General features: G+C 43.7%; 1 protein-coding gene across 5 annotated transcripts in view; it reads right to left on the bottom strand.

The window, feature by feature from the left end:
• Positions 1 to 2024: 2024 nt before the first annotated feature.
• The window catches only part of LOC311117596 (trafficking kinesin-binding protein 1-like), a 52947-nt gene continuing 39748 nt past the window's right edge, over positions 2025 to 15223 (bottom strand). For 4 of the 5 annotated variants that reach the window (XM_084157542.1, XM_084157541.1, XM_084157543.1 and 1 more), the window contains 4 exons: positions 14248 to 14555; positions 10700 to 11164; positions 8950 to 9052; positions 2025 to 4709 (listed from right to left, as the gene is read on the bottom strand). In XM_084157542.1, coding sequence (XP_084013668.1) covers positions 3893 to 4709; positions 8950 to 9052; positions 10700 to 11164; positions 14248 to 14555 — 1693 coding nt within the window. In that variant the 3' untranslated portion in view covers positions 2025 to 3892. Of the gene's footprint in view, positions 4710 to 8396; positions 8488 to 8949; positions 9053 to 10699; positions 11165 to 14247; positions 14556 to 15223 lie in introns of all 5 variants that reach the window. The other variant, XM_084157545.1, reaches the window with a different exon arrangement.

Here is a 15223-nt window from a genome sequence, read left to right as displayed (position 1 = left end):
GAAAAACAAATGATAGTCCCACTAAGCTCACACCAGATGGGATGGCGTATCGCTGCAGAATGCTGCGGTAGCCATGCTGGTTAAGTGTGCCTTGAATTCTAAATAAATCACATACAATGTCACCAGCAAAGCACCCCCACACCATAACACCTCCTCCTCCATGCTTTACAGTGGGAAATACACATGCAGAGATTATCCGTTCACCCACACCACGTCTCACAAAGACACGGCGGTTGGAACCAAAAATCTCCAATTTGGACTCCAGACCAAAGGACAAATTTCCACCGGTCTAATGTCCATTGCTCATGTTTCTTGGCCCAAGCAGGTCTCTTCTTCTTATTGGTGTCCTTTAGTAGTGGTTTCTTTGCAGCAAATCAACCATGAAGGCCTGATTCACAGTCCCCTCTGAACAGTTGATGTTGAGATGTGTCTGTTACTTGAACTCTCTGAAGCATTTATTTGGGCTGCAATTTCTGAGACTGGTAACTCTATTGAACTTATCCTCTGCAGCAGAGGTAACTCTGGGTCTTCCATTCTTGTGGCGGTCCTCATGAGAGCCAGTTTCATCATAGCGCTTGATGTTTTTTGCGAATGCACTTGAACAAACTTTAAAAGTTCTTGAAATGTTCCGTATTGACTGACCTTCATGTCTTTAAGTAATGATGGACTGTCGTTTCTCTTTGCTTATTTGAGCTGTTCTTGCCATAATATGGACTTGGTCTTTTACCAAATAGGGCTATATTCTGTATACCCCCCCCTACCTTGTCACAACACAACGAATTGGCTCAAATGCATTAAGAAGGAAATAAATTCCACAAATTAACTTTTAAGAAGGCACACCTGTTATTTGAAATGCATTCTAGGTGACTACCTCATGAAGCTGGTTGAGAGAGTGCCAAGAGTGTGCAAAGCTGTCATCAAGACAAAGGGTGGCTACTTTGAAGAATCTCAAATATAAATATATTTTGATGTGTTTAACACATTTTTGGTTACTACATGATTCCATATGTGTTATTTCATAGTTTTGATGTCTTCACTATTATTCTACAATGTAGAAGAGTAGGTGTGTCCAAACTTTTGACTGGTACTGTAAGTCAAAGGTCAATTTGATCATCAGTCGGTTTGTAAGACATCAAAAATATAACAAAGAAAATGTGAACAGGTTGAACAGAATGACAGCTCCAGCATATTTAATTGAACGACCTTATAATAATGCAAATTTACATAAATAATTAATTAATTTGGGGGGGTGCTTGTATTTGTCCTGTTACACACAAGTGGGTAATGGAGATGTTTTTTTTTGTTGCATATCCCAACTCCCCCTAAGACACCTGCAGGGAGTGGGATCCTGGCCAGGGTTGTCATTGTACAGCGCCCCTAGAGCAATTAGGGGTAAGTGCCTTGTTCAAGGGCACAGTGGCAGATAATTCTTCTCACCTTGTCGGCTCCGTTATTCGAACCAACAACCTTTCGGTTACTGGCCCAACGCTTTAACCTCGAGGCTACCAGTTACGTTCTCTCCATTTATGAATATCAAGTGGATTGTTTTTCCCCGTGGTGTGATCATGCCATATGTGCCCACTCATTACGAACAAAAGAGAGGACTTCCTTGAACATGGAGAAAAAGGCACTGAAAGAGCACTTAGGGGAACATTGCCAGCTGAATGAGTAGTGGGTTTATTTCTGCTGCTCGTCTGCCGTAATAGACCCTCAACACAATGCACTTTGTTCCAACAATGCTGAAATGCTCAAATAGTCATCTAATTGCATGAAACGGAGGCCAAGATCTTTCACATGTGAACACGTGCTGTAGCTAGGTCCATATTGTCCTCATATGGCTGTGTGGGCACCAGTATGGTGAAACAGTATGTACGCTACTGTTGTCAAGTACATTTCTTAAAAAATTGTTCATTATCCTGACTTTAAATGATTAGTGCTCCAAGCATTGTGTTATTACTTTGTCTTTAGTGAACTCCAACCAACAATAAATAGATGGATAAATAAAAGACATGAAAGCAAGCAGGTCATATCAATTGTTTTATTGATACACCTTTTCTGCAAATAGGTGCTCTTGAAAATCCAGAACACAAAAACCCAGCTTGTTTTTAGACCAGTGTTCTGACCACTTCATTGCCTGAACAACATTTTTGTCCCTTATATATATATATATTCTAGTTTATTAAAAAAATAGTTAACATGGCTAAATTCATTGCATACATACCATTTACAATGTACAAGTACTATAATAATAGTTCCCTTTGTGGTTGAAATGCAGTAAAACCCATCATTTAAATCAACATAGACATATGGACATAATATTTTCTGCTGTTAATCAATACATTCAAAAGATATTCAGGTTACACACAATGTCAGCGAGGACGAATCTCTACTTTTGTCAGAAGTAAATGATAAATAACAGGTGTGTCTTCATCATTTCAACACATACACTGCAGCTCTCTCAAAATACAGATATCCAAGATCTAACGATATCTCATCTTCTCTGCAGTTCAAGTTAAAACCCCTACGAGGAGGATATCCTCAAAACACATTTGTAGTTAAACTGCTCATACCAGGGTGGAATCTATTAGAGGAAGGCAGACCACACAATGGACAGACAGGTCAGTCAGTCAAACAACAATGAAACTATGTAAAGTATGAGGCACTAGGACGTATCCCTCCGTCTCTGCGTTTCACAACTTCATTTACAGTACAGTGGCTTTAGTTTAAAGCTAACAGTTCAGCCACCAAAGCTTTTTATCACAAAGAAAAACAATTCAAACTTGTATAATTATGGCGTCCCTCCCAGAGAACTCTCGTACACTGGTTTTGTATTGGGAGACAGCAGTTAGTGGGCTCTGGTTGAAATGTCCTGTATATCTGATTATCACTTTAACCAAATGACTCAAGTCTTAGACTATCTAGGCCTATAGGTCAATCTTTCAACAACTTTATACACACAAGTTCACATACTCGCACTGCACACAAACGTCTATAAATCATGTTGGTCTGTTACAATAAAGTGATTTTGTTTTCAAGTTCAAACCATAGCCTATTCATTCACGGCAAACATTCATGCATCCCTCTTAGCTTCAAGTGTGGCTCCTTCCCAGTCTTTATTTTGATAAAACTTTGAGGTGAATAACATGATGTGTTGTTGCCCAGTATTGTGCTAGCTAGTGGTTTGCATACCGTACCTCCAACATTTCATTTCCTCAATAAAGGTTTTAGTTATGTGCATATTGTCATGGATGCCACTGAAAACCCTTAAATACCACTTAAGGTGCGTTCGTTGGTACTGCTTGCCACTCATTGGCTAATTAACAGGAAGATCATGTTTTTTTTGTCTACATGTATACGTTTAGACCTGGGAATAAAAAAAAGAGATTTTTAAAATGAGTTTACCTGGGCTTGGAACCGCTCCTTTTTCTAAACAGATAACAGGTGCTACAGTACATGTTCTTCAGCCTACCGATCTGCCTGGCCAATCAGAAACAGAAAGAATAATACATCATGGTACTATTTACTGAGAGTTGTAAGGAGAGAGACAAAGAGAGAGAAAGAGAGAGAGACACAGAGAGAGAAAGAGAGAGAGACACAGAGAGAGAAAGAGAAGCAGAAGAGAGAGAGAGAGAGAGAAAGAAGCAGAAGAGAGAGAGAAAGAAGCAGAAGAGAGAGAGAGAAAGAGAAGCAGAAGAGAGAGAGAAAGAAAAAGAGAGATAACGGAAGACAAAATAATTATCATTGATACAAAATAAACTGTACAAAGAAAGGGCATCTCTTTCAGGCACAGAGTTGATTTGTCACGGAAACGGGGGCCTCATACAGCAGCTATATATATACACATTCAACTCATCTGACATGTGACATACAGAAGAGAAAAGGAAACCTTCATTCACTCATCATTGAGACTAGTCTGTCTGGGGAGCTTGGAGGAAGAAGCCAGGAGCATGTCTGTGGGGCTGTGGGGCCCCGGGCCCTTCATCGCCATGCCGGCCCCTACCATGGCTGGGTAGCTGCGGTTGCGGCGGATGCCTGCGTTCAGAGCGGGGCCGAGGCCCCCTATTGGACTGGCCACCACAGAGGGGCCGAAGTGGGAAGGGCAGTGGAGGCCGCTGAGGGGCCCCAGCATGGTGGGCCCCGTGGCCCCTGATAAAGAGGGGCCGGCCCCAGCCACGCTGAAGCGCTTCAGCTTGTCCACCAGCTTCAGGTTGTGGACGCTGACGTCAATCTGACACTCGCTGTCCGCTGACTCACTGCTCCGGGCCTCCGCCCTCACCTCCTTCAGGATGGAGCTGGCCGGCTTTGACGCCAGGAAGTTGTCATAGGGCGGGGCACTGGGGCTGAGGTCGAAGGGGCCGCTGGGTTTGGAGCGGAGGGAGTGGTGGGTTGGGGAGTTGGGCGGCGTGGAGGGTAGGGTATCGGGGGGCCGAGGCGGTAGGAGCAACGGTGCCCCCCCAGTGGGGATGGAGGTGCTACAGTCTGCCCGGTCCCAGCTCTGAGGGTTGTAGACTGCTGCAGAGATGCCTCGCTCATGGAGGAGCCGCACCAGACCTCCACTAGTGCTCATGGTCTTGGTGGAGTCTCTCAGGTTGGTGAAGGACTCGGCCGCCAGGCTGAGGCGGCGCGGGGTGCAGGGGGTGGAGCAGGGGGTGGATCTGACGCTGTTGCTGCTGGTCATGACGCAGGAGGCAGTAGGGCCCGACATAAGGCTGAAAGAGGGAGATGGAGAAGCACACAGACAGACAGTCACACACACATACTGCTATACAGTTAGCTATACAGTCAGCTATACTTCTATACAGTCAGCTATACTGCTATACAGTCATCTATACAGCTATACAGTCAGTTATACTGCTACACAGTCAACTATACTGCTCGACAGTCAGCTATAAAGTCAGCTATAAAGTCAGCTATACAGTAAGCTATACAGTAAGCTATACTGCTATACAGTCAACAACACAGTCAGACATACTGCGATACAGTCAGCCATACAGTCAGCTATACTGCCAGCTACACAGTCAGCTATACTGCCAGCTACACAGTCAGCTATACTGCCAGCTACACAGTCAGCTATACTGCCAGCTACACAGTCAGCTATACTGCCAGCTACACAGTCAGCTAGACAGTCAGCTATACTGCCAGCTACACAGTCAGCTATACTGCCAGCTACACAGTCAGCTATACTGCTACACAGTCAGCTATACAGTCAGCTATACTGCTACACAGTCAGCTATACTGCTATACAGTCAGCTATACAGTGAGCTATACTGCTACACAGTCAGCTATACTGCCAGCTACACAGCCAACTAACTAACTATACAGTCAGCTATACAGTCAGCTATACTGCTACAGTCAGATATACAGTCTGTTATACTGCTATACCATCAGCTATACAGTCAGCTCAACAGTCAGCTATACTGCTATACAGCCAGAAATACAGTCAGCTATACTTCTATACAGTCAGATATACAGTCAGCTATACTGCTATACAGTCAGCTATACAGTCAGATATACTGCTATAGTCAGCTATACTGCTATACAGTCAGCTATACAGTCAGATATACAGTCAGCTATACTGGTATACAGTCAGATATTCTGCTATACAGTCAGCTATACAGTCAGCTATACAGTCAGCTATACTGCTCTACAGTCAGCTATACAGTCAGTTATACTGCTATAGTCAGCTATACTGCTATACAGTCAGCCATAAAGTCAGCAATACAGCAATACAGTCAGCTATACTGTCAGCTATACTGTTATACAGTCAGCTATACTGCTATACAGTCAGCTACACTGCTATACAGTCAGCTACACTGCTATACAGTCAGCTACACTGCTATACAGTCAGATATACAGTCAGCTATACTGGTATACAGTCAGATATTCTGCTATACAGTCAGCTATACAGTCAACTATACAGTCAGCTATACTGCTACAGTCAGATATACAGTCTGTTATAGTGCTATACCATCAGCTATACAGTCAGCTATACTGCCATACCATCAGCTATACAGTCAGCTCAACAGTCAGCTATACTGCTATACAGCCAGAAATACAGTCAGCTATACTTCTATACAGTCAGATATACAGTCAGCTATACTGCTATACAGTCAGCTATACTGCTATACAGTCAGATATACAGTCAGCTATACTGGTATACAGTCAGATATTCTGCTATACAGTCAGCTATACAGTCAGCTATACTGCTATACAGTCAGCTATACAGTCAGTTATACTGCTATAGTCAGCTATACTGCTATACAGTCAGCCATAATGTCAGCCATACAGCAATACAGTCAGCTATACTGTCAGCTATACTGCTATACAGTCAGCTATACTGCTATACAGTCAGCTACACTGCTATACAGTCAGCTACACTGCTATACAGTCAGATATACAGTCAGCTATACTGGTATACAGTCAGATATTCTGCTATACAGTCAGCTATACAGTCAGCTATACAGTCAGCTATACAGTCAGTTATACTGCTATACAGTCAGCTATACTGCTATACAGTCAGCCATAAAGTCAGTCATACAGCAATACAGTCAGCTATACTGTCAGCTATACAGCTATATAGTCAGCTATACGGATATACAGTCAGCTATACTGCTATACAATCAGCTATACTGCTATACAGTCAGCTACACTGCTATACAGTCAGCTATACAGTCAGCTATACTGCTATAGTCAGATATACAGTCAGCTATACAGTCAGCCATACTGTCAGCCATACAGCTATACAGTCAGCTATACTGCTATACAGTCAGCTACACTGCTATACAGTCAGCTACACTGCTATACAGTCAGCTACACTGCTATACAGTCAGATATACAGTCAGCTATACTGGTATACAGTCAGATATTCTGCTATACAGTCAGCTATACAGTCAGCTATACAGTCAGTTATACTGCTATACAGTCAGCTATACTGCTATACAGTCAGCCATAAAGTCAGTCATACAGCAATACAGTCAGCTATACTGTCAGCTATACAGCTATATAGTCAGCTATACGGATATACAGTCAGCTATACTGCTATACAGTCAGCTATACTGCTATACAGTCAGCTACACTGCTATACAGTCAGCTATACAGTCAGCTATACTGCTATAGTCAGATATACAGTCAGCTATACAGTCAGCCATACTGTCAGCTATACAGCTATATAGTCAGCTATATGGATATACAGTCAGCTATACTGCTATACAGTCAGCTACACTGCTATACAGTCAGCTACACTGCTATACAGTCAGCTATACTGCTATAGTCAGATATACAGTCAGCTATACAGTCAGCCATACTGCTACTCAGTCAGCTATACTGCTACACAGTCAGCTATACAGTCAGCTGTACTGCTATACAGTCAGCCATACTGCTATACAGTCAGCTGTACAGTCAGCTATACTGCTATACAGTCAGCTATGCAGTCAGCTATACTGCTATACAGTCAGCTGTACTGCTATACAGTCAGCTATACAGTCAGCTATACAGTCAGCCATACTCCTCAGCTATGACAGACACAGCCAGTCAAGCTATACTGATGATTCAAGCTTTAATATTACTTGCTATTGATAACATCCACATGACAATATTTTATAAGAGTCAACACAGATGGAGTTAAAAGACCACTCAATAGCTCCTTCTAGAGCCTTGGCCACACAATAGCTATACAATAGGTTGATTTTAGTATGATCATCACTGATCATCAATGTTAGTTCCCTTTTTTAGTACACACACTGATGCAGACTAGTACAATAGAGAGGGACTTCCTGCTACAATGTACATAAACTAATCAATCACTGTCTATATCAATATCAGATCAAATACAAAATCTAATTTTATAATATTAATATCGAAATCTCACTGACAATTTAATTAATAAACAGACAAATCAATAAGACACTGACAAGGTTATCTGAATGTTAACCCAAACACATGCAATTTCAACCCCAGATACCATTTCCTGGAAAACCACCAAAGGAAATTTGCTAATCAATTAGACGCAGTGCTAACACACTTATACAAACCAGTGTCATGAACACTGTTCCAAACAAAGTTAAGTAAGCAATGAACACCCACAAGCTTAGCATCAATCATCAGACCACAATCAAGTTGTATGGTATGAATCAATGCCAGGGTCAGGACCAATCATTATATTATGCAAGACATTTTGATCTGATTGTCATTGATTAGAGAGTCTCAGCCCTTTGGTGAGGAGCGGTTCTAGATTTGTTTGACTGACAGTTGACAGGAGGGGGGTTAGAGGGCTTAGAGATCGAAGGAAGCAGGATAGTTAGAAGGAGACAGCGAGGCAGGAACACCCCCAAACTACTGAGTCAGACCCTGGACTCCCTACAACGAGGCCATGCTACTAGTCATGTGACAGGTCTCACCCACGGAGCGGGAGGGGGCGTGGCTCAGTCAGCCCTAAGTCAGCCCTCAGAACAACATGATAGAGCGGCTTCCTCTTCCTCATCACATGACCTGGAGGGGAGGGGGGCAATTCAACCAACTTTATTTATCCAAGAGGGGCAATAATAGCTGTCAGACAGCGGGTATGTGCTGAACACAGTTTGGCTCAGCCAGGGCAAAGGAAAACGTACTTGTGAATGAAATCATGACTAACTTACTTTATACATCATTATTAATTCATTTTTTAAATCTGAGTCAGTATTTCCTTCAGCAATATGGACTGATTATTATCCTCTCTGTATTATCACCCTCAGCCCAACGCTGAAAGCCAAGGTTTCCATTGTCTGCAGTGATAGCGGTTCAGACAGACACTGCCACCTAGTGGCTACAGGGGTGCACTGCAGTGTCAGGATACATCCCAAATGGCAACCTATTCCCTATATACACTGTAGTGCACTTCTTTTGACCAGGGCCCATAGTGGATAGAGAAGCCATTTGGGACTCCACCAGTGTGGGGTCGGAGGGTTGTCTAACCTGGGGGTGACTCTGGTCAGCTCGTCTGAGGGGTGCATGATCCGACAGGTGGTGAAGGTATAGGTGGAGCTGGTGTTGGACATACATTTACCAGGGTAGTGGGCTGTAGACAGGGAGAGAAGGGGAGAGAGGGAGAGAAGGGGGGAGAGTGGAGGGAGGGAGGGTTATTACTGGGCACAGAGGTACCAACATTTTTCTTTACACAAAACTTAAAATCCAACACTCAAAGACACAGAGTGGATGGTTTAAAGCTGCATCAATTGCAAAGATGAAACCGCTGTATTTTTGCCTGTAGATGCCGTTTTAAACCATTGAAAACATTTGATAGGCAGATAAAGGAATGACATATAATGACAGTTAATGAACAATGATTTCAGCAGATTCCTAACATCCCAGGCATGAATTAGTGTTCCACTCTAACATAGGGATTCTCCATAGGGAACACAATGCAGGGTTAAACTAAAAACACTGCAGATAAGTGGTGTGTTGACTGTTTGGAGCTGTGTGTGGACTCTGCAGTGGTGTGTTGACTGTTTGGAGCTGTGTGTGGACTCTGCATTGTTGACTGTTTGGAGATGTGTGTGGACAGTGTTGACAGTTTGGAGCTGTGTGTGGACTCTGCAGTGTTGACTGTTTGGAGCTGTGTGTGGACTCCGCAGCTCAATGTCAAAGGCAGGAGCTGAGGTGACATTCACACCACTTCACCCCATAATGATTCCTAGGAAACAGGGTCATGGACAGAACATTTGTCCCAAATGGCACCCTATTTGCTACATAGTATACTACTTTTAACCAGAGCACTATGGTCCAAGGTCAAAAGTAGTGCACTATATAGGGAATAGGGTGCCATTTGGGACACAGTCCCAGAGTCCCTATCTTTGACGGCAGTAGTGTCATGTGAGTTTCTGGGCAGCTGTGAGAGCATGGTGTTGTTAATAGATCACGGTCATCTGATACCACGACACCCAAACCACAGTGACCTGGACACTGGCCATAGGTTGTACATACTCAATCTGGAGTGTGTGACATTCGTATATGTAGGTTTATACTACGTCACTACATTACTATGTAGGTTTACACTAACACACGACATCTCTAATAATTGGCTTTTTGAGTGAACTTCATGCCTTTGAGATTAAGAATGCTGTGATGGAAGACATGAACAAAATCACAACTTTCTCAGGAGTGACAATGATGATTTGACACCAGATTGGACACAAATTACTTGAGTGGATAGAAGAGGTGATCAGAACTGGATGATTTAAATTAATCTGAATTCGTAAGGAAGGAAGGATCTTGAGATTTTAGGAAAAGTGTGAATGTGTGAGAGAGTTGGAGATTAAAGATGACACTGAAATAAATACAACTCAATATACTCAAAAGGGGCTTGACAGTAGGACACCTCAGGATGAGGTGGGTGTGTCAGGACACGTCTGGATGAGGTGGGTGTGTCTGGACACGTTGGGATGAGGTGGGTGTGTCTGGACACGTCAGGATGAGGTGGGTGTGCCTGGACACGTCAGGATGAGGTGGGTGTGCCTGGACACGTCAGGATGAGGTGGGTGTGTCTGGACACGTCAGGATGAGGTGGGTGTGCCTGGAGATGTGTGCATGAGCATGGAGGGATCGGGGACCGACGGACAGGCAGGGAGGGGAAGGCAATGGCCAATGAATGCCCCAACATCCTGTGGTAGAAGGGTGGATTAGGGACGTCTGGTGCCTGTGTGACCCATTTAGAAGGCTCCCTCACCGGACAACCCGTCAGCGGCTGCAGCCTGATCCTGGTTCTCCTGCTTCTCGCTGTCTGGAGGTGCGGGCGACAACAGTGGTGTGCTGCCTGGGCCCAATGTCTCGCCCTCTTCCTTGGCTTCTCCATCACCTCCAACCCCACCCTCTGGAAGGTTGTTGTTGATGGCTCTGCCGCTGCAGGTGGAGGAGCAGGAGGTGGAGCGGGTACGGAGGCCCTGCCGGCTGAGGATGGCGATGCCACTACAGTCTGAGGTAGAGCCTGAGGTAGAGAGGTTGTGGACAGACAGGTCGTCTGAGTCCTCCACTACCTCAAAGTCCTCCTCCTCAAAGTCAGTGAACTGGTAGATGTGCTCCAGGTCTAGTTCCAGAGGACGGAAGCCCTTGGTGACCACACCAGGCCGCGTGTCCAGGATCCCACCCAGGTTGGGCTGGGCCAGCTGCTGCCACTGGTGCAGGGTGGCCGAGCCTGGGAGGGAGGGAGGGAAAATATAAAACGTTAAACACACACATCTGCATTTGTTTTTGCTGCATTTCTATATAGGCTTCTATCTTAAATGGGTTTCTATGGTAATGCATCATAATATAGGCTTCTATGTTAAATGGGTTTCTATGGTAATGCATCATAATATAGGCTTATATGGTAATGCATCATAATATAGGCTTATATCTTAAATGGGTTTCTATGGTAATGCGTCATAATATAAGCTTCTATGTTAAATGGGTTTCTATGGTAATGCATCACAATATAGGCTTCTATGTTAAATTGGTTTCTATGGTAATGCATAATAATATAGGCTTCTATGTTAAATGGGTTTCTATGGTAATGCATCATAATATATCAGCTGCCATCATACATCATAAGATGGCTGGAGAAACGTAACAGAAATGGCCTTCCCTCTCTAGACCACTGATATAAATCTGGATGTGAACAGATACGGTAGAACATGAAGGGTGTTTAAGGGCATCTAAATATAGCCCCTTTACATTGCTCTCTACATATCCACATGCATACTCTATGAATCCAGGGAGGTCAGGGGTATCCATGTCCAACAACATTACTCTACTTTAGTAGTAGCGTTCCCTCCTTTCTAACAGACAGAGCTGCCTTTGTATGGCAGTTCATCCTGTAGGTCGTAAACCAAGTGACATCACCATTCAACATTGGGTTGAATTGAGCTAAATCTCAGTGGGAAAGCCTGAGAAGAACAGTTAAGGGAAAGGCAGTGTAACTATACAGTAGGTCTGGTCTATGTGTGGAGAGGGGCGACGATTTGGACTTCAACATGCATTGATGGGACTTGTGGAAGAGGTTGCCTTCACCCAGCTTTCACCCAGTTCTAGGGTGTTTACACCAAGTTATATTATCTCACTTGCAAGTAAGATATCAGTGTGTATGGCCACTTCTAGCAGTGGTTTCTGAAATGTACCTTTATTTCAAGTCAAATCTGTGGTTCTCCCCGTCCCTTATCAGATAGAGGAGTAAAGTCTTTCAAAGGTTAGGTACAGGCAAATATGTAGATTTTATTGGAAGAGCTAATAATGTAATAAGATGCACTGTACCTAACGTCTCAAGTCCAAACAGACTGATAATGTCATAAGATGCACTGTACCTTACGTCTCAAGTCCAAACAAACTGATAATGTAATAAGATGCACTGTACCTCACGTCTCAAGTCCAAACAGATTGATAATGTCATAAGATGCACTGTACCTTACGTCTCAAGTCCAAACAAACTGATAATGTAATAAGATGCACTGTACCTCACGTCTCAAGTCCAAACAGATTGATAATGTAATAAGATGCACTGTACCTAATGTCTCGAGTCCAAACAGACTGATAATGTAATAAGATGCACTGTACCTAACGTCTCAAGTCCAAACAGATTGATAATGTAATAAGATGCACTGTACCTTACGTCTCAAGTCCAAACAGATTGATAATGTCATAAGATGCACTGTACCTTACGTCTCAAGTCCAAACAAACTGATAATGTAATAAGATGCACTGTACCTCACGTCTCAAGTCCAAACAGATTGATAATGTAATAAGATGCACTGTACCTAACGTCTCAAGTCCAAACAGATTGATAATGTAATAAGATGCACTGTACCTTACGTCTCAATTCCAAACAGACTGATAATGCCATGCAAATGACTGACTGGCTTCAAAAGATGCGTAAAACAGGTAGCAAAAATAAGCAATAATTAGACTTGAAATAAATCTTAGTGTATATTATTATAGTGTAATGATAATGTAATAACAGTGTAATAATGTAATGAACAGGCAAGTGTTGATTTATGGGGCGGCAGGTAGCTTAGTGGTTAAGAGCGTTGTGCCAGTAACCGAAAGGTCGCTGGTTCTATTCCCCGAGCCGACTAGGTGAAAAATATGTCGATGTGCCCTTGAGCAAGGCACTTAACCCTAATTGCTCATGTAAGTCGCTCTGGATAAGAGCTTCTGCTAAATGACTAAAATGTAAATGTAAATATTGATTCATTGTGCATGTTAATGGTGTTGTCCCCAGGTGGCACTAGAGACCCAGATTAGATACTGTACTACTGTATAACCTGACCGTGGCCACGTCCCAAATGGCACCCTACATCCCTATATGGTGCACTACTTTTGACCAGGGCCCCTTGATCTCTGGTGATATTTCAATCAACCATTAAATCTGACTAAAAAATAGAAAAACATGTCAAAAACAACATTAGGAAAATAAATATATTTAGTATTTTAGCAAAGGAAAATACTCTACGTAAGAAACATTTTGATAAAAATGTGAGGAACTTATCTTTTATTTGGTTAAACGTGTGCTTCATACCTATAATATAACTGCGTCTATCGATTCAAAATAACACAGTTTCAAACTTGTATTTCAAACAGTTTCATTCAGGTTCTTTCAGGAGATAACACAAATATGCAGCAAATCTCTTTTTAACTGCTTTTTGCAGATGCCTGACATGTTTGGAGATCATTTCACATGGACATAGAGTAACAGGCTGTACAGCTGTGCTTAATGTGATCCCTCCTTGATAAAACATAGGATGAGTAGCACATGGCCTCAATGTTGTTGTGGAAAAGACCAGCGACAGGTCTAGATTTGCTTTGCATGATAACATTGTAGGCTAAACTAATGTGTCAGGCAGGGCTAGTGGCAGTGGGCTGTTCTAACTCTAAGTCTGACTAAGTCTGAGCCTAAGGGCTCAGACACACCAATACAGTTTGCTGGAACTTGGCTCCTCTGAAATAATTTGCGAACCGAGTGCGCACCGATTTTACATGTAGAATTTTCGTCAGTCAGACATCTACAGCGGGTGGTCCCTAAAACACAGCACGCTGAACGATCGGCATACGAAAGCTAGATCCACATTAAGTACGATGTATGTGAGCCTCAACTCTAACTGTGGATCTGGAACCAGCAGCGGCACTGGGTGTGTCTGAAGTAGGAGGAGTACTGAGAGGCTGCACTCGTCATGGTGCATTAGCTCCCACAGCGTGTCAACCAGCAGCAGGGTGAGAGGTCGCGGGGGTGGTGGCGGGGGGAGTCACCTTCCAGTGGCTTGACGATCTGCAGCTTCTCCGGCAGGTAGGAGCGGGAGCTGAAGGAGTACCCAGACCAGACGGAAGAGGAGTGGGTTCCTCCCAGGGACATGATGCTCTCTGTGGGGGTCATACTGCCGCTGTACACCTCTCCCTTCTCCACCAGCCCCTGGAGCTTCCGATCCCTCTCCTCCTCGAAGAAGCGGCGCTCGCTCAGGTAGTTGTCCCGCCGCAGGGAGAGACGTCGGAGGGCTGCTTCCAGATCCTGAGAGCCCGGCGTTCCAGGGGTCCCTGGTTTCTTGTTGGAGTCATCCACACTGGGGGGGGGGGGGGGGGGGGGGGAATAAAGCAGAAGCCGACATGAGTCTTGGCCATCAACCTGCATTAGCTGAGGACAGGAGGAACTGTGTACATAGTATTTATTTATTAAATATAGTCCTATTCAATGGTACAAGTCTAACAAAAGGTCCTATAACTGGTCTGCTGTACTCAATGACAGGCACTGGTCCTTTACATAACAACGTGCGTGCATCGCAACAAGACATGCTGATGACATCAACAAAGCAAAAAAAGAGTAAACCGTTGTTATTTGTGGTTGGCATTCCTAATAACAAAAATCACCAATGGTCACTTGACATCAACACAAGACGTTTTCACTTTCCTAGCATTTTGTGCAGTGCCACAACATAATCAGTTCAACTGCAGTTACATGAGAAAGTACTGTTTGGCTTTATTGTACCGTGGTTGCTATTGGGAACTAGAAAAGGCACACTTCCTCCTCTCCCTCTTGGTTTACCTAGCAAAGCCATGACATTGCTGGCAGTGTTGTTGTATAGCCTGCAAAGTGCTTAGTAACCCTAACCCTGACTCTATTCAAAATACAACGATAGCAGACATGCATTCAGGAAACCATGTGCGCCATCTTGTTTTACACTCTGATAAGACTTTACTGGACAACTACATGGATGGGAAGACCTATGAGCTG

This window comes from Coregonus lavaretus (genome assembly GCF_964263955.1).
Source record: "Coregonus lavaretus genome assembly, chromosome: 3".
Classification (NCBI taxonomy): domain Eukaryota; kingdom Metazoa; phylum Chordata; class Actinopteri; order Salmoniformes; family Salmonidae; genus Coregonus; species Coregonus lavaretus.
Note: the sequence above shows the minus strand (reverse complement) of the source record. Positions and strands in the feature narration are given on the sequence as shown.